The sequence below is a fragment of the Drosophila innubila genome, chromosome X (genome assembly GCF_004354385.1).
Source record: "Drosophila innubila isolate TH190305 chromosome X, UK_Dinn_1.0, whole genome shotgun sequence".
Taxonomy (NCBI): domain Eukaryota; kingdom Metazoa; phylum Arthropoda; class Insecta; order Diptera; family Drosophilidae; genus Drosophila; species Drosophila innubila.
Genome location: NC_047626.1, coordinates 8,288,226 through 8,306,781, shown reverse-complemented (window position 1 = coordinate 8,306,781; position 18,556 = coordinate 8,288,226). Strand labels below are relative to the sequence as shown.

Here is an 18,556-nt window from a genome sequence, read left to right as displayed (position 1 = left end):
GCACTTTCTTTTACACTGCAGCCGAAGCGGACGTTTCGTTTTTTAGTACTTATTAATTGAACTGCTGCTGCCGCAGAATATTTGTTGTGTTTGTTGTACGAGTTGTTTGCACACACAGATGACAAATGCTGTCAGAGTGTGTGTGTTCCAACACACCGAAGGCTGCCACCCAGTGAAATTTTCCGATCTGGCTCGATTTTTTTTACCCAAAGAAATATGTAAATCTCAGAAAGAAGATACACAGAATAAATGTACCTTTTATTTATTTAAATTTTCGTAATTTGCAGCTTTAATTTTTTAAATTTTTGAAGAGTTTTTGTTAAAATTTTGTCTATTTTTTTATATGTTTTTTTTTTTTTATTTAACTTTGTAACTTTTCTCCCCGAGGGTGAACGAACTTCAAACCTTCATTAAAATGTTTGCTTTAATTTTATCCAATTTCGAATTAATTAGATTTTTATTAAATTTTTTTGGTTGCATGATTTTAAATTACACAGAGGGCGCTTTCTGCTAAAATTTCCTGTTATTTAACAGCATGTTAACTCAAATTGGTAAATGCTATCGGAATGCTGCGCTGTCGATAAGTTTGCCAGCTGTAAACAGAGCCTGCAATTATTGCATTTCTGTTTTTGTGTGTTGTTTAAATTGAATTTGTGTCTGCCATGAGCATTAATTGGATAAAAATAACCGAACGGTAAGTGGTAATTGTCGATCTAACTGTTGCTCACACACTGAACACTTTCCGACTTGCCGTTAAGTGCACGCGAAGGCATCAAAATCATCAATGCCCTGCCCTATGAGACATTCACCACAGTGCTGCTCTACGTGCATCGCCAGATGAGCCCGACGAGCAGTGCAACGGGTGCCGGGGGCGGTGCTGGAGGGGGCGGACTATCGGGACTATCGGGCAGCATGACGACAACGGTGGGCACCAGCGTCACAACAACTGAGAGATCCGGAAGTGGCACGGAAACAAGTCAGACGAGCAGTGAACCGGAATATACGCTGGAGGAGTTGGAGCGTTTGGTGGGCGTGCCACGTGCCGATTTCTTGCTGTTGATCAAAACATTCTCGTACATATTGCGACGCATCTCGACGTTCATCATTAAGCCAAGTCTCTTGCAGCGGGAATTGCGCGAGAAGCTGCAGCTGCAAGATGAGGCCAAAATCGATGCCATTCTACGACTGTGGGTGCGACAAACGACGCCCATGATGAACAATTTGGCCAGCGAGCGTTACGAATCGAATGTCATTGAGGATATGGCCTGGAAGTTGAATGTCGAGATTGCCTCCCACTGCCAGCAGCGGGAGAAGACGGCCTTGGCGGTGCTCCAGCTGAAAACCGGAGCTGGCGAGGACATTAACTTTGAGATGACGCAGCCGGAGCTGCTGCAGCTGTTCAATCAATTCGAGCACATACAATCCGAGCTGGACGCAACGTTGGCCAATATGAAAGGCACCACCAACGAAAAGATGTCGAATTAGAGTTACGACTTGACTTGAATTAATTTACTCATATTTGTTGTGCCTAATTGTTAGTGCAAGCTGTTTGTAAGATATGTATATTTAATTGTTATAAACCAATCATTTTTTAGCTATAGTTAAATTTGCAATTCGAAACATTCTTTAAATGAGCCGCTGCTTTAATCGATAATATAATCTGTAAAGCCTATCGATATATTAAATCAACAGCGATAACAGTCTGTGGAGGTCGGCAAATAGCTCGATCGTCAACTATTCTGTTATCGACAACAGTTGCTGGAGTGCGCCAATAAAAACTTGATTCAAAAAAATAACTGAAAATTCAATTGAATATATTTCGAGTTTTTGCGTTTTTAATATGCATTTCTCATTTTCTTCATAATTCTACTGATAAACATTACAAATAATTATTACAATGATATAGATGTGTTTATTTGTTTTATATGTATATATATTTTATATGCATATGTATTCCATTTATATATAATAGTATATATATATATATGTGTGTTCGTATATATGTATATATATTCAAGTCAAGCATATGTATTGTGTATGCGTTTTCTACTAGACAATTTGCAGACTTGTGAGTTACTTTTGTGTGTGTGTGTGTGTGTGTGTGTGTGTGTGTGTGTATTTTTATGAGATGGGTTGGGAAAATGAGGGGGGCTGTTTGTTTCGTTGTATTGCTTCAGTTAACTTAATCTAAAAGCATTCTATTGCACATTTCACAAAATTGCTGGCAAATTAATTTGACTACATTTTCTCTATTGCTATACTGTTCATATTTTACAGTTCATTTAGTTTGCTACTGTTATACTCAATTTCTGTGTGGGTGTGTGAGTGAGTGTCTGTGTATTTTACTTTGGCACCTGCTCAATCTTAAACAGCATTTATTTTATTGAACTATTTATGCATTTATATACTTTTACTTAAAAAAAATTATTTTTTTTTATTTGATATTGTAATTGTGTAAATGATTATCGCCTTACAAAATGCGTTGGTCATTTTTGTTGTGTTGTGCTGTTGTTGTCGGTGTACAGTTCTGGTTCTGTTGATGTTCTGTTATGTGAGTTCTGTTAACAGTTAATAGCGCCTCGAGCATTAACAGTTCTGTGCGCTGTTAATTATATCGTAACGTATTTAAAAATTATAAATTAAAAATTTAAACTGAAGAGAAACACAAAACCACTATTTTTTTTTAAATAAAATTATATTAATTATGTAAAAACAATATTAAAGTAGCACATACATACACAAAATTACACACATATACAAAGATTCGGTTTATATATTTATATATAGTAAATAGATTATATAGTATATTATAAAAAAACGGGAGGAAATCGACTAAAAATAAAATGTTTTTCGTTTTTCTTTTTCTTTTAAAACTATGTAACTGAATTATTGCATTTTTTACATACATTTTACGTATGTATATGTACATATGTATGTGTTTATGTATATATATATATATTTATGATCTCAAGCATTACTCATTAGTTATATTTACGCCCCAATATCGGGCATATATACCCTATATGTACATAAGGTATATAGTATATGTATATAAAAAAAAATCATTTAGCGCTCATCTTTTTCTCGTCTTCTTCTTTCCGTTTTCAACTAACATTTAGTGTACAAAAATTGGAAGATACATACGTATATATATAAAGTATATATATATTATATGTATATATTTAATTATATAACATTACAAAAAATTGTGGCTAGCAATAATAATATGTTTAGGTTGACAATCAGTTATAATATCGGTAGTATCAGTATTATAGCAGCGATTACAAATTACAATACAAATACAGATACAAATACAGGATTGGATCTTTAGTAGATATTTTAATTTTTTTACGATTTACACCCATGCAGAGAATATTCCAATTTTATTAGCAGCAAGAACTATTTGATCTCCATCGGTAATGGATGTAATCAGAAAAATTGTTTAAAAAAGGCTTTTTTCACAACTGGCATCCAGTAAGAACAATCGGTCAAAAAGTTAGTTTATGTGTGCGAAAGTTTCTCAAGATATTTCAATCATACTCAATAGAATTCAGTAATTACTCATATTGCAAATGGTGACCAAGTTTTATTTAAAATTGACTACTATAACATTAAACTGTCATATTAACAAAAGGTCGGAAATTGAGTTTTTGTATGGTAATTTTTCTTTTTTTTTAAAGATATCTCAATTAAACTCGGGAAAACCGAATTATAGCTTGTCCTACAAATCCTGATCAAGTTTCAGTTTCTATGAAATCCATATCTGTTATTAAAGATATTTTAATTATGCATCATAAATCCCATTATTAGTATATGCTACAGTAAAATTGGAATACTGTAGCATATAGCTGCTATATAAAAGTCCTCTGCAAAAGTTTGTAAACTTCGGAATGCCGAAGATTCTTCTTGTTTTATGATATTTTTGTGTGGTGTGTATTTTTGAGAAATATTTGTCATATAGTATATATATATATATATAGTATATATAGGTATAAAAGTTGAATTATTGCGCATCCAATCCATTCGAGTGTTTCGTATAGTACGATATACGATATACGTAATATGATATACGATATATGTATGTATGATGTATCAAGTATAATATCAAGCGTTGCTTTTCGAGTTTACTTAAGTAAATTTAATTGTATGAAGTTTGCCACATGGTTGCTTCTTCTTCTTCTTCTTCTAGACGGGGGGATTCCACAAATTGCTGGGTTGATTTTAGTTGTTCCTAAGGGTGGCAGGGGAGGGCCCCTCCTACATGCCCGACTCCGCGATGCCCTCGTCATCTGCAAGTAGTTAATTCTATTAGTAAAATTGCTTAAATTGTTTACAAATATATTATAAACATGCAACAACATTAAACATAGCTTAAAAAATAATTAGAAAAAAGCTGCAACAAGTGGCATGCAGCACATAAAAGCGATAGAGAGCGTGAGAGAGTTAGAGAAATTATGATGCGAGCACTGTTCAATAAGTCTTTGAAAAACCAATGATTTTGATATTTGACTTTCTTTCTAATATAAATGTTTTTCATCTTACAAACTTTTTCAAACTAATGCTTAAAATTATTATATATATTTATCAATTTCTATAATTTTTATTAAAATAAATTGAGTGGGTGAATAAATCTCAGATAAACTATTTTATTTTTAAATTATAATTATACAAATTTATACTCTTGTTTTTTTTATTTAAATAAAAAAAATTAATAATAATTTCATTTTTATTTGGAAATCAAAAATTAATTATTTTTAAATTTTTATAAAAAAAAAGGTTATTTTTAAAGTTTTTTAATAAAACAAAGATAAAAAAATTATATTATGTGATATTTTTGATAAATTTTTGTGGTTTAAATCTAGTATATTTGAATTCTAATGATAAAAATTGAACAAGCTAAAGCTAAAATTATTATATTATAATTTCTTTTATTCAGAACAAAAAAAAAATGATTAAGGATGTTTATTTTATAAAACTATGTGCTTAAAAAAAACACAGACTGGCCTTTAACTCGAATTTAGTGTGTTTTGAGCTTTGTTTTGATAAAAATAAGCAAGTAAAACTTAATTTAATTTATTTATTTTAAAAAATTCTTGGTTTTTCTTTGGGTTTTTCAAAAGGCTATTTGAACAATGCGCGGAGAGTGAAAGTTTTACAAACCCATGAATGGATTGGCATAGATAATTCCACCGCCGCCGCCACCACCGCCACCGCCACCTCCATTGGCAGCTGGATCAGTCGGAGCAGCTGCAACACCACCGTTAACAAGTCCAACACCATTGTGAGAATTGTTACCAGCACCAAGAATTAAAGCGGTGGATGTTGCAGCTACTGCAGTCGCAGATGTTAATGTTGTGGATTTGGCAAGTTTGCTGTGATAATTGTTATCGCGATCGCCGATAAGTGTGGCAATGTCATCATCCCGAGTGTTGCAACTGCTGCCCAGCAATTGATCATAGCAACTGACATCGGTGCTTATGACATCCACTTCGATGTCATCGTCGTCCTTTTCCAGACTATTGCGATTGCTGCCACCGAGGGAGCTGTGCAGGGCATGGGAATCCTCATAGCTGCCACCGCCGCTATCATCATTGGCATTATTCGATTTGGCATCAATGTGCGTTTCGAATTCATCATGCATATATAACTCCACATCTTCCTCTTCCTCTTCGCCGATCTCCTCCTCGAGCTCCTCTTCCAGTTGCAGTTCCAGCTCCTCGCCCACCTCAACTCCTAGCTCGACTTCGAGCAGGGAGCGTCGTCGAAAGACTTCGTCCTCCACAGATTGTGGCTGTGACTGAGTTTGAGTGTTGGTTTGTTGTGCTGGTGGCAAGATCATGACATCCTCCTCGGCAAAACTGAGGCGCACATTGGCGCGACTGGCGCGTGTGCTGTTAGCAGTTGCGGCACCAGCAACGGCACCAGCATAACCATTTGTGATCAACTCATGGCTGAGACTATTTTTAATATCGCACGATGAGGCGCTAAATGTAATCAATTGTGATTTACGACGATGTTGCAAGGTATTATAACCATTTGGTGGCAACGATGTGGTCATATTATTTGGGTTGCCTGTCTGATCCTTCACATCGATCATATCGATATCGATGCTATTGCCCTCTTTGCAGATCATTGAGCTCGGCTTGTTGTCAACCAGAACAATAACCACCGAATTGTTGTTATCACTCTGATTGACAACCGAATGTCATCTGTCCGTCTGCTCCGAGTTTCCATTACCTCCCACGCCAAAAGAACTCATCGAATTGGAGGCCAAACCAAGACCGTTTGCGGTACCACCACCACCACCACCAAAGCTTGCCACATGTGCACTGAAATTGCTGGTCAGTGGCTGTTGATCATCATGTAGGATTGCCGCATTCTCATCATCAATTGCCTCCGCTTCGTCCTGTTGCAATCGATGATGATCCTCAATGGTTGCTATAATGGCGCCTTCTTCACCTTTTTCCAGCAGTGTGTATATATATATATAGGTGTATATATGTGCAATGCGTGTGTGTATGTGAGTTAGAAGAAAAGTATTTTTTTTTTTTTTTTTTTTTTTTTTTTTAGTTAAAATTCAAAACCCGTCACCGAATTGTTTCAAAATTTGTATTAAGGTTTAGGGAATTTTGGAATTAGTTGCATTTTTGTAAGGCAGCCCAGCACCAGGCAACAATTTTGAATGTGGTCAAGGAAATTGGGAACAGGGGAAGGGGAGAAGGCAGGTTTACTGTACATTAAAAACATACCTTCAAAGCCCTCATTGTCATCCATAACACGCGCCGGACCCACAATATTCTCCTTGCCCTCCAGCACCGCCAACAGGCACTGATGTATGCAGATATATTGCTGCTCCGTTTGCACCATCCAAACGCGCTCTAAATTAACAACATAAATAGAGAAGTTAGCACAAATACATCGAAAAAAATACATATCTAGATTAAAGGTAATTTTTTATGTAAAATATCAACAATAAAGTTTGAACTTAATGATTTGTTTCGATTAGACTTTATATAATAAAGTAACAAACATTTTGACTTGTAAAGTTGCGAGGTCAAAGCTCTGACCAGCTTCAAACTCTCATAACTCTGTCAAAACTTATCCGATTTTCAAGCGGAATGATCATGGTTTGTCCCCTGAATTCATTCTGCATTCAAATTTTGTTCATTTAGAAAATTTTATCATTTTCGACTATCATAGCATGGTTTGATCTCAATGCTAAGGGTCCCCCCTTTGATATTTTGTAAATTTAAAATTTTAAATCTCGAGCTTTTACTTTTAATCGATTCCTTGGGTCTTAATTAGTATAAAACAACACTTTAAACTTGATTGTGGGACCTTTAATTTTTCTGTAAAAAATCATGTGAAATCTGACAAAAATTTTGACTTGTAAAGTTGTTAGGTCCAAGCTCTGACCAACTTCAAATTTCCATAACTTTGTCAAAACTTAACCGATTCTTAAACGGAATGTCATTTTAATCATGATTTGGCATCTTAATTCCTTCTGCATTTAAATTTGATTTATTTTGTAAAAAAAATTATTTCCCTCTAAATCTTGGGTTCGATGCTAAGGGTCCCCCCTTTGAAATTTGGAAAATTAAAAATTTTAAATCTCAAGTTTTTACTTTTAATCGACTCCTGATATTGTAATTAGTATAAAACAACACTTTAAATTGGTTTCTGAGACCTTTCATTTTTCTGTAAAAAATCATGCGAAATCTGACAAAAATTTTGACTTGTAAAGTTGTTAGGTCAAAGGTCCGACCAACTTCAAATTTCCATAACTTTGTCAAAACTTAACCGATTTTCAAGCGGAATGTCATTTTAATCGTGGTTTGGCATCTAAATTCATTCTGCATTTAAATTTGATTTATCTTGTAAAAAAAATTATTTCCCTCTAAATCTTGGGTTCGATGCTAAGGGTCCCCCCTTTGATATTTTGAAAATTTTAAATTTTAAATCTCAAGTTTTCACTTTTAATCAATTCCTTATGTCTTAATTAGTATAAAACAACACTTTAAACTTGATTGTGGGACCTTTAATTTTTCTGTAAAAAATCATGTGAAATCTGACAAAAATTTTGACTTGTAAAGTTGTTAGGTCAAAGGTCTGACCAACTTCAAATTTCCATAACTTTGGCAAAACTTAACCGATTTTCAAGCGGAATGTCATTTTAATCATGAATTGTCCCATTCAATTATTCTGCATTCAAATTTATGCAAAGGGTCTTCCCTTGTGTTTTTCGAAAATTTGAAGCTTAAACTTTTAATGAAATTCTTATGTTTTACTATAAGCTAATTATTATAAAACAACACTTAACTATGCTATAACTTTTTTAAATTGATCTTTACTTTAAAAATTTAGTTTTCAAATTAATTGCAACTGTAGAAATTGTAGAAACAGGTTAAATGCAAACCTTTTGCTAAGTGGACTCAATGGAATTACAAACCTTTGCGCATGGCATAGACAATGCCAAAGATGTCCACATAATCGGACGTATTGATCTGCTGTAGAATGCGATCCAATGTGATAAAGGTGCCCGATCTGCCAACGCCAGCGCTGCAGTGCACCAATATTGGACGCTGCTCGGCACCGATGCGATCGCGAAAGGCGCGCACGAATCTCACCAGCGTCTGTGGCGGATTCGGTACCCCAAAGTCCGGCCAGGTGATGAAGTGAAAGTGACGCAATATGCGCTGTTCACTGCCCTAAAAGTCGCAAGAGACAAAGAAAAGAAAGAGACATTTAAAATGAGAGATCAATCGGAAAAACAGTTAGCAATAAATAGAATATGATAAGGGATCCATTAGAAATGATATAATAACAGATGGAATAATAATAGAGATCAGGTGGAAAAGTATAGATCAGGGACCGTAATCATTACTTGGGAATGATTATTTTAAAATTTTTTATGTTTTTCATCAAGGCTAATCATTAGTTATGAGTAATTTTATAGAACTTACATCATAATCATTATTTTTGATAAAAAATAAAATAAAAATCAAAAATAATCATTATTTTTGATCAAAAATATATAAAAATAAAAAATAATCAGCATTTTTTATCAAAAATAAAATAAAAATCAAAAGTAATCAGCATTTTTTTATCAAAAAAATAAAGCTCAAAAATGATGATCAAAAATGATTTTTATTTTTTTCGCCCAAAATAAAACTCAACAGTAATTTACGGACTTTGTGTAATTATTAGGAAAAGAAATAAGTACTAGTAAAAAATTAGCTTTGTGATTCCTTTATAAGGATATGCAATAATATGGTGAAAAGTCGAACACAGAATCTGTAAATTACTGTGGAGTTTTATTTTCAGCGAAAAAAATAAAAATCATTTTTGATCATCATTTTTGATTTTTTTTTTTTTTTTAAATATTAATGATTATTTTTAATTTTTATTTTTTTGATTAAAAATAAAATTTTATTTTGATTTTTTTTTTATCAAAAGTAATGATTATGGTGTCAGTATTATTAAATTACTTAAAACTAATGATTTTCATTAAAAAAAACGTATAAAATCAGAAAATTTAAAAATCATGGCGGAAATGCAGAGATTGTAAAATTATAAAGATTTTGGTGTGAATCATTTTTTTCTAGGACAATTATGAGATGTTTTTTTTTTATTTAAAACAAAAAAAAAAAATCATTATTTACGGTCCCTGGTATAGATCGATTTGATTGAAAATGAGCAGTTGGGTAAATAAGAAAAGCTCGAAATTAACAGATTAAAGCCGGACATCGAGACTTACCCGACACAGCATGAACTCGGTCATCACCCAGTCGGCGTAGTGACTATCGTTGAGTATTTGCACCTTGATGTCACCATAAAATACCGGCACCGTATCATTTGGCCAATATTGATCGCACTTTTCGCGACCCTTCTCAAAGCAGCGGGTCAACATGACAATGGCACGTGAATTGCTCTCCCAGCACATGCGCCAGAAGTCATCCCTGGTTGAGTGTAGTGGTCCCTGGGTCACAATGAATTCACGCGGCGAATTGTGACCGGGCACATAGTTGGCATTGATATAATCGGATCCCTCATCATCATCGACGGGTTGCAACTTGAAGCGTGAGTGATCATAGGGTAGAATGTTGGTGAAACGATTCTTTGGACGATTACAGGGTAGATCAGCGAATGTGCAAGGTTGATCGCGACCCACATGCTTCAATTCCTCAAATTCCTCGCTGAAACGGAAATCCGAATCGGCGGACATGAGACGATAATGTTCCGCAAAGTTCTTGATCAATATCGGGCGATTCTGTTCAATCACACTGTCCGGCAGGGACATATTATCATTGGCCCTCGAGTCCTTGGTCGTCTTACGGCAATTGTTGCGACGACGCTTGTAAAACATCAACGTCACCAGCAGCACCAAAATAATCGTTAATGGCACCGTTATAGCCACAATCAGCGAGGTATTATCCTGATCTGTGAAGCCAAATGGTGTAGGGCATTAAGGATGGCAATAAGTTAACTTTAAGGGGTACCTCATATGTACGTATTCCCAAAAAATTTGGTAAGAACATCAAACAAAAGAAATACTTTAAATAAAACTTAAAAGAACCCCAAATAGGGTGGGTACACTGATAAAAAAAATGTTCTAAAATCAAGATTTTGGTCTCAGAACTAAGATTTTTGGTCTAAAAAAAGCGTCGAGAGCATAAAATTCTTGAATTAAGAGAACACATCTTGATTTTAAGAACATTTTAAATAAGACCAAGTTCTTATTTTAAGAATAAATGTTCTTAAAATTAAAATCAAAAAATAAAATAAATGAAAACTATTTTTTATATTTATTTTTTTTTATTTTTAAATTTTGATTTATTTATATTTTATTCTGTTTTAGTAGTTTTATAAATGTTATTTTAATTTGTTACGAGGAAGATTCGAACCGCCGCCTACTGCTTCACAACTGAAGCGGCCTCTCTAACCAGAGCGCCACGGTGCCATCATTTGTTTGTTACGAAATAGTACCTATTTATACTTTCCTAACAATTTAAGATTTTTATTCTTATATTAAGATTTTAAGATTTTTTAGATTAATAATCTTAGTTTTAGTAATTTGGTCTTAAAATAATCTTATTTTAAGAACAAAATATTTAAGATGAATGTTCTTGATTTTAGAACTTGGTCTTTTTTTTCAGTGTAATGCAATTGTTGAAATTGTTTTGGAGTAAAAAAAAGAATAGTAGTTTGATGAAAAGCATCTTACCAGGTGAGCTCAGCAGTTCTACAAAACGATTATAGAACGTGCAACAGGCAAGACATAAATTGTATTACGAAAACGGGGGTTAAATCGAAAACGGAGGTTATACGAAAATCTCGACGTAACTCACCTGTCTGTATGGGAAAACTGTAAGCGGTATCCGTGAATTTATCGGGTCCGGTAAAAGCGCGCACTTTAACACGATACGTAGTGCCCGATTTGAGTGGTCCATTGCAATAGCCGATCTTATGATTATCACAATTATCGGTGCCGATGGTAAAGTCCTCAACCGATCGATTTTCGAAGGGATAATAGGGATCAATGACCTGATAGGGCAACCAAGTGTTATACGATTGCACATCCAGCCAACTGGGCATTTCCAATCCCGAGGCATTCTTCGCATCATCCTCGGCCACAATGATCGTATACGTGCGCACCTGTCCATTCTGATCGGAGAAATAGTTCTTTCTAAATCGGATCTGTATGGTGGATGAGCTGCGATAGACTTCAGTGGGCACCACTTGGGTAGCTGGACGTGGTGGTGCCAAAATTGGCATCGTTTGTTTATACTCTCGCTCCGGGCCATAGCCAATAGCGGTTTTGGCTTGTATCTTAAATACATACGTCTCACCGGGCTTGAGATTCTTAATAACGCCAAAGGACTCTTCGGAATCAAAGTCCTGCATACCCGCATCCGTCATATTATTGATATTGGTATAAGCGATCGAGAATTGTCGAATCACGCCATTTGCCTCGCTTGAGGGCAACGACCATTCGAAATTGATCTCACTCGGTTGCACATCCATCGGATGGAAGCGTTCCACACGTCCCGGTACCGCCTCATTGGTGGTAAAGCTAGCCGAAAGCGGTGCACTACTTCGTAGTACCGACGATTCGGTGCCCGATCGTACAACGACTGTGAAGGTGTAATTCCGATGGGGTCGCAAGTCATTGATCGTTATTTCATTGCGTGTCGTCATGTTTTGGGCCAACAGATTGTCAGCCGTCAAATAGGCAATGTCAAAGTCATTGTATTCCCCCTTGGGTAGATCCCAGCGCAGTGAGATTTCCGTATCTGTGATATTGGTGGCATGCAGTTGAGTGATCGGCTCGGGATATAAGCGATCCTGTCGTTGTATGGGCAAACTTGCCACACCACCGCTCACTGTCCACACGGTGATGTTGTAGAGACGACCCGGTATTAATCCCGTGAAGGTCACCTTACGATCCGTATCATTTGCCAGCTTCTCCTTATCCTTGATCTCTGTATCGCCCAGCGAGAAGCGATAGATATCGAATTTGGATGACGATTGTGGTGTTGGAGTATAGCTCAATGTGATCGTATCTCTTTCATCCTCCTTTTCGCCATTGGCCACCACAACATCGGACTGTATCAAAGGCATCGTGCGTGGATAAAGACTCGTTATGCCCGATAGAATGCCATACGAGGTCGTCTGTATGTCAAACTTGTACTGCAGACCAGGCATTAAATCTCCGATTAGCACACGCACCGTCGACAGATCGTCAGCTGTATGTGTGAAGAGGAGAAAAAGAGGAAAAGGAAGAAAGTTTTACGTGATTAGAATTTAGGTTTAAAAACCATCCCATAAAACCATTCTTTTCTTTCCAGGCTGAACTCTTCTCACATTAAGGTTCACTTGCTTTCGCTTTCTCAATCGATATTTCGTGTTTTCATCTTAAACCCTTTTTTAGAGTCTTCCTTCTGCTGATAGACATTTTTTACTGGTTTCTACTTTAGCTTTCTCGACTTTTTTTTTTTTTTTTTTTTTTTTTTTTTTTTCATCTTTCCCGTTTAGATTGAGGCCCATCTCATTTTTACTTTACTTTTCCAGCTTCTATGCTCTTTGTAGAACCCTCTTTCTGGCTGCTTTTTAGGTTTACTTGCACTCAGAAAAAAATCAATATTTTCGTACTTAAGCAGGCCATTTTCAAGTATAAACGATCTCAAAAGCTGTCTAAGTTTGGAATTTCTAAAGTTGAGAACAAAAATCTAAAAATGAGATTTTTCGGGTATACTTTAAGTACGTTTTGGGTGTAATTCAAGTCTGTAAAAATTTATATACTTATTTAAGCATACAAAAATCTAGAACTAAATCCAAAAGGCACTTGTTTCCAGTACAGAACATTGTCATAATTAATTATTTGTAATCCCTAAACATACACTAGTATGTGTACTAAAATTAACCCAAATACAAAAATTTAATACCATTTAATAATGGTGCATTTTGTTGGTTAGCGACATTTTGTTATTTGTGCTGATTTTACCAGCAATTCAAGCTTAACATCATCTTTGCGCAGCTAGAACCAGTTGAGAATTCTAAGGTACGACAATGAAAAAGACATAACCCAAAATGTACTTGTTTTTAAAACGAAACGTTCTCATTTTAAACTTCCTTTCAAGCTTGAAGTTAGTACAAATAACTCAGTTATTTCTGGAGGTATCTTAACGAAACTCACGAATTATATATTTGCTATGGTCTTATATATTCTGACAAAGTTTGGTTAAAATCGGATTACTATTTCGGACAGCTGCCATAGAAATGAGCAGTCAGAATTCCAAATTTAAGATCGATTCATACTTAATTCAAGATTTTTAGTCTTAAGTCTTAAAAATTTATAATTTATAATTTATAAATTCAAGTACAGTTGTACCTAATTTTAGAATGGCATATTTTTGGGAGTGTGCTTACCCGACTTATTCTCCGAGACGTTCTTCGTCTGCACACGACTAGGATTATCACTAGGCCACCACTTGAGTATATAGGACTCGACACGTCCCTCCGGTTTGGGCCACTCGAGTGTTATGTTGCGCGAGTCGACTAGTTGAATGATATTGGAAACTGGATTCGGCGGTACCGTAGTGTTGACCTCCTGGGGATTTGGACTCTCGACGCCAAAACTAACCGTGTTCACCTGAATCGTGTACTTTTCTCCTTTAGTCATGTCTGTGATGTCTGCCTCGGTTGATCTCACGCTCGGCAATCGCACCCATTGCTGTTCACTGTCTGTGCGATAACGTATGGAATACTCGGTGAATTCACCACTCTCCGGTGGCGACCAATGCACAAGAACAGAATTGCTGCGCACCGTTTCAATGGTCATGTTCCTGGGAGGATTGGGAACTGCAACGGAGAGCAACAAAAAAAAACATACATTATATCACATCTGTTATTTAAGAGATTGAACTACTTACAGACTGCCTGGAAGTAGGCATGAGGTTCACTTCTCAGCTCGTGACTAACAGCAAACACTTTAAGCTCATAGCCAGCACCAGGCTGAAGATTCTTGATAACCAAGCGGGATTCCTTAGTGATAAGAGTGCGCACCTCGCTGGTACCATTGCGGGAGTAAAGCACCTCGTACTGTTCCTGCTTGGAGTTAACATCGCTCTTCCAACTAATGTTGAGGCCCATGCGTATGCTCTTCAGATCCTCAATGATCGGGGAAGAGGGTCGTGTTACAACAAAGATGCTCGTCTCATTCGATTCCACTTTCTTGGAAACCGCCTGAACGGACAGCGAATAATTACGTCCGGGCAACAGGCTCTCCAAGGTAAAGCGTGTACGTTCCGTTGTTAGAGTGCTCGTATCGCCATTGAAGGTCTCCAGCTCGTGGTAGCTAAGGAAGTAAATAAAACAGATTAGTTTGACTTGGAATGGAGGTACCTAGCTAAATTGATAAGGAACGGACGTGATTGATAAATTATTCTTGTGGATACACTGAAAAAATGAACAACTTCTAAAATCAAAAACATTCGTCTTATATATTTTGTTCTTGAAATAAGAACATTTTAAGACCATTTTACGAATGCTAAAAATATTACTCTAAAAAACCAAGAACTTTGATTACAATACAAGAATAACAAGGGGCTCTGCCCCCTGCTCGCTTCGCTCGGTGAGGTGCGGCTACAGTCGAGCACGCTCGACAGTAGGATACCCTGTTCCCATGTACTCTTTTATAAAAGTTGATTTTCGACCAATTGCTCCTATAGCAATTATATGATTTATGGAACCAAATTAAACCAAATTTGGTCAGAATGTAAAAAAACAACTTAAATGCATATTCTAACAGTTTGGATAAGATATCTAAAAAAACAAAAAACTTTTTCATACTAAAAGTTGATTTTTGACTGATCGGTCCTATGACAGCTATATGATATAGTCGCCCGATTTGAACGAACTTTTGCCAGGACGGACAAAACCAAGTTTAATGCATATTCTATCAGTTTGGTTAAGATATCTCAAAAAACAAAAATCTTTTTCATACTAAGACTTAATTTTTGGTTGAGCGTCTCTATTGCAGCTATATGATATAGTAGACCGATTTTAACCAAACTTGGTGACGATGTATATTACCAGCCCAGATGCATATTCTATTAGTTTGGTTCTGATATCTCAACAAATAAAAACTTTTCTATACTAAAACTTCATTTTCGATGTATCGTTTCCATGGCACCTATATGATATAGTCGTCTGATCGAAAAATAAAAACAAACTTGATCTGCCTATGGTATCTAGGAACCTACATACCAAGTTTGAAGTCTCTAGCTCTTGTGGTCTCTTAAATCGACGCGGACAGACAGACAGACAGACAGACAGACGGACAGATAGATATTCATTCTTAAAATAAGAACTTGGTCTTATTTAAAATGTTCTCAAAGCCAAGATGGGTTTTCTTAATCTAAGAATTTCATGTTCTCAACGCATTTCTTAGACCAAAATTCTTAGTTTTGATTTTAGAACATTTTTTTTTGTCAGTGTAAGATTAGTAACAACTTACACAATGCGATACTCATCCTGGGTGCTGGCTGGATCTGCCTCCCAGGTGATGATCATGGTGTTGGTTTTGTCATCATTGAAGCTACGCAAATTGCGAACGGGCAGAGGTCGCAAAGTGACATCGCCAGTCGCTGGCCAGGATGTGACCTTTCCGGATACCGTCTTCACAATCACATTGAAGGTCTTGCCCGGCTCGGCAATGTCACGGAAATCGAAGAAAGCAATCGGTTCATTGCTGCGGGCAACTGTCGATTGACGTCGTGTTGTCGCCACGGATACTTGATATTTGTCAAACTCGGAAACGCCCTTGGGCGCTTCCCAAAGCACCCGAAACGAATTGGATGTGATGAAATCCTTGTCGAATGTCACATTTAAGGGTCGTAACGGCACCGTGCGATATTGTGCTGTTGTTGGCAACGATATCTCATCCTCGGACATTGTTTGCACCGATATATTGTAGGCACGTCCCGGCACTAGACCCTTGAATGCCGCTTGAGCCGGACCCGGAGGTTCTCCCTCCTTCTCCACATAAAGCACACTGTCATTCGCATCTGGCGGCTCTATCGAAACCTTATAATGCGTGTAAATTCCCGCCGGATACGGAGGTTGCCACAGCACCAGCAATGTTGTTTCATTGCGGAACCACACTATGAATTTTCCAGGCGTATTGGGTTCTGTTTTCCGTCAGAATCATCATCATCATCATCATCATGGAAAGCAAATAAATAAAGTAGAAAAACCAGCAAACGACCAAAATTGGACGTTCCTTTTGTGTTAGCATATATTTTGATCAAGTTTGGGGAATACAAACTTATGTACAATTTTAAAATCTATATAAAAAATGAGTATAAATACGTATATTTGCAATTCTACTAGTATTTGTATTTGATTTTGTATGGATTGCAAGTTTCTGTTTCATGCAGTGGCTGGAACAGTGGTTACGAATCCAATTAAAAGCAAATGAAAATCAAAATTAGTGCCAAAATTAAAAAAGAAAATTAAAGTCAAATAATAAATTGTTTAGCATTAAACTCTACATGAATTTTAGACCACGACAACTCTCGTGTGCAATGTACTGCAATGAGGATTTAAGTGGATTTAAGGATATTTGTGTGTAATCTCACTTTGTTGTGGTTTGCAAATGCAAATAGCGTGCACAATGTGGGTTGAGGTTAAGGTTGACGGAGAATGAAGACTAAGTGTGGGGGAAAGTGCAAGAGTGTTTTTTTTTGTGGGATTTTTGGCTCGCAAAATGAGTTTGGCCCGTTGCCAACGGTCAGTTGGCTGGGGGTGCTAGGTCAGGGTTGCAAAACCCACAAAATGTTGAATGGGGATACGAGAATGTTAGTAATTTAAAACGAATAAAAGGAATCACAAAAAAAAAATACAAAATAAATAATATTTTGTGGCATGCAACGCAATTGTAGATGATATCAAATCCAAAAATTCGTGGTATTACATTACCTCTCAAAATTTTAATATCCAACAATTCTTTATGCCGCGTCCTTCGACCTTTTTATTGTATTATTTTATTTTTTTTTTTTTTTTAGTTACAATTACAAGAGATGCACAAGAGTTAAGTGGGTAGAGAACAGAGAATGATAACGTTGTTGTTTTTATTAGTTACAAGTACCGACACCAGTAGATTAAAAAGCGGCAATATCCATTTCAAGTTAGGAAAATTGAATTGAAATCAAAAGCTTACTTGTGGTAAAGTTACGACTCGTATAGGCCACAGATTCCTTGCCATCGTAAATGGTATAGGCCTGCACCTGATATGTGGCGCCCGGTGTCAGTTCCTTGACACTGTGCTGGAATGTATTATCGCTGACCTGGAAGGTGCGATTATAGCTGCTCGATGCCTCCGATAGGCCAAGCACCTTAATCTTAAATGCCGTATAACTGCCTTGCGTGGGCGGTGACCATAAAATTATTGCATTCTTGCCGCTGCGCACCTGCACGGAGAGATTTGACGGCGGATCGGGTGCTGCAAAATATAAATAAATAAAAAATTATTATTTAAAAAATTTTAAAATTAAAAAAAATTATATTGCATCGGCCGGGAATCGAACCCGGGCCGCCCGCGTGGCAGGCGAGCATTCTACCACTGAACCACCGATGCTTGTTGGGGAGCTGTGCGCCAACAGCGCTTACGTTAAAAGCCTCCAAGCACTCTCTTTTCGTCTCTCCCAACCACGCTCTTAGTTTGTCTGTCTGCCTGTGCGTGTGTGTGTGTGTCTATTTTTAGCTACGCAACATAGTTGAGTGCTTGTATCTCTCGCTTTGTCTCTTTCTGGCTGCTGCTGCTGCTGCGCAACTGGTTTTTTTTTGCACGATCTGTGCAGCAATTTTTCACTTTCTACTTTTGACAGTCCAAAAATAAAAAAAAGAGAGTAAGAGTGCGCGAGCGAGAGTGAGATAGGAAAATGTGTTTCGACAATGCTACAAATAATAACACATAAATTACAGATTAATGCCATTTTGCATTGACAACATTTATGTGTGTGTATGCGGCACACAGACACTGTACATTAAGCTT

The 18,556-nt window shown here is 36.5% G+C and overlaps 2 protein-coding genes and 1 non-coding gene across 4 annotated transcripts in view; 1 reads left to right on the top strand and 2 right to left on the bottom strand.

Moving 5' to 3' along the window:
- The first annotated feature begins 583 nt into the window (after positions 1-583).
- On the top strand, positions 584-1,793 carry LOC117793819. The gene is made up of 2 exons (XM_034634241.1): positions 584-694; positions 759-1,793. The coding sequence occupies exons 1-2, from the start codon at positions 663-665 to the stop codon at positions 1,483-1,485; spliced, it is 759 nt and encodes a 252-aa protein (XP_034490132.1). The 5' UTR covers positions 584-662; the 3' UTR covers positions 1,486-1,793.
- Positions 1,794-2,924: 1,131 nt separating this feature from the next.
- LOC117793786 (tyrosine-protein phosphatase 10D) overlaps positions 2,925-18,556 on the bottom strand; it is a 65,946-nt gene continuing 50,314 nt past the window's right edge. Inside the window, exons 3-11 of one of the 2 annotated variants that reach the window (XM_034634182.1) lie at positions 17,723-18,004; positions 16,019-16,691; positions 14,433-14,857; positions 13,930-14,361; positions 11,349-12,746; positions 9,758-10,440; positions 8,450-8,708; positions 6,750-6,878; positions 2,925-4,289 (exon numbers count right to left, since the gene is read on the bottom strand). In XM_034634182.1, the coding sequence (XP_034490073.1) occupies positions 4,258-4,289; positions 6,750-6,878; positions 8,450-8,708; positions 9,758-10,440; positions 11,349-12,746; positions 13,930-14,361; positions 14,433-14,857; positions 16,019-16,691; positions 17,723-18,004 (4,313 nt within the window). In that variant the 3' untranslated portion in view covers positions 2,925-4,257. Of the gene's footprint in view, positions 4,290-6,088; positions 6,460-6,749; positions 6,879-8,449; positions 8,709-9,757; positions 10,441-11,348; positions 12,747-13,929; positions 14,362-14,432; positions 14,858-16,018; positions 16,692-17,722; positions 18,005-18,556 lie in introns of those variants that run through there. The other variant, XM_034634181.1, reaches the window with a different exon arrangement.
- Trnag-gcc lies at positions 18,069-18,139 on the bottom strand. The gene has a single exon. It is a non-coding gene; the product is annotated as a tRNA-Gly (tRNA).

Coding starts and splice junctions, on each gene's coding strand:
- LOC117793819 (XM_034634241.1), top strand. CDS start 663: ATGAGCATTAATTGGATAAAAATAACCGAACG. Junction 695..758: donor TGGATAAAAATAACCGAACG/GTAAGTGGTAAT, acceptor CTTGCCGTTAAG/TGCACGCGAAGGCATCAAAA.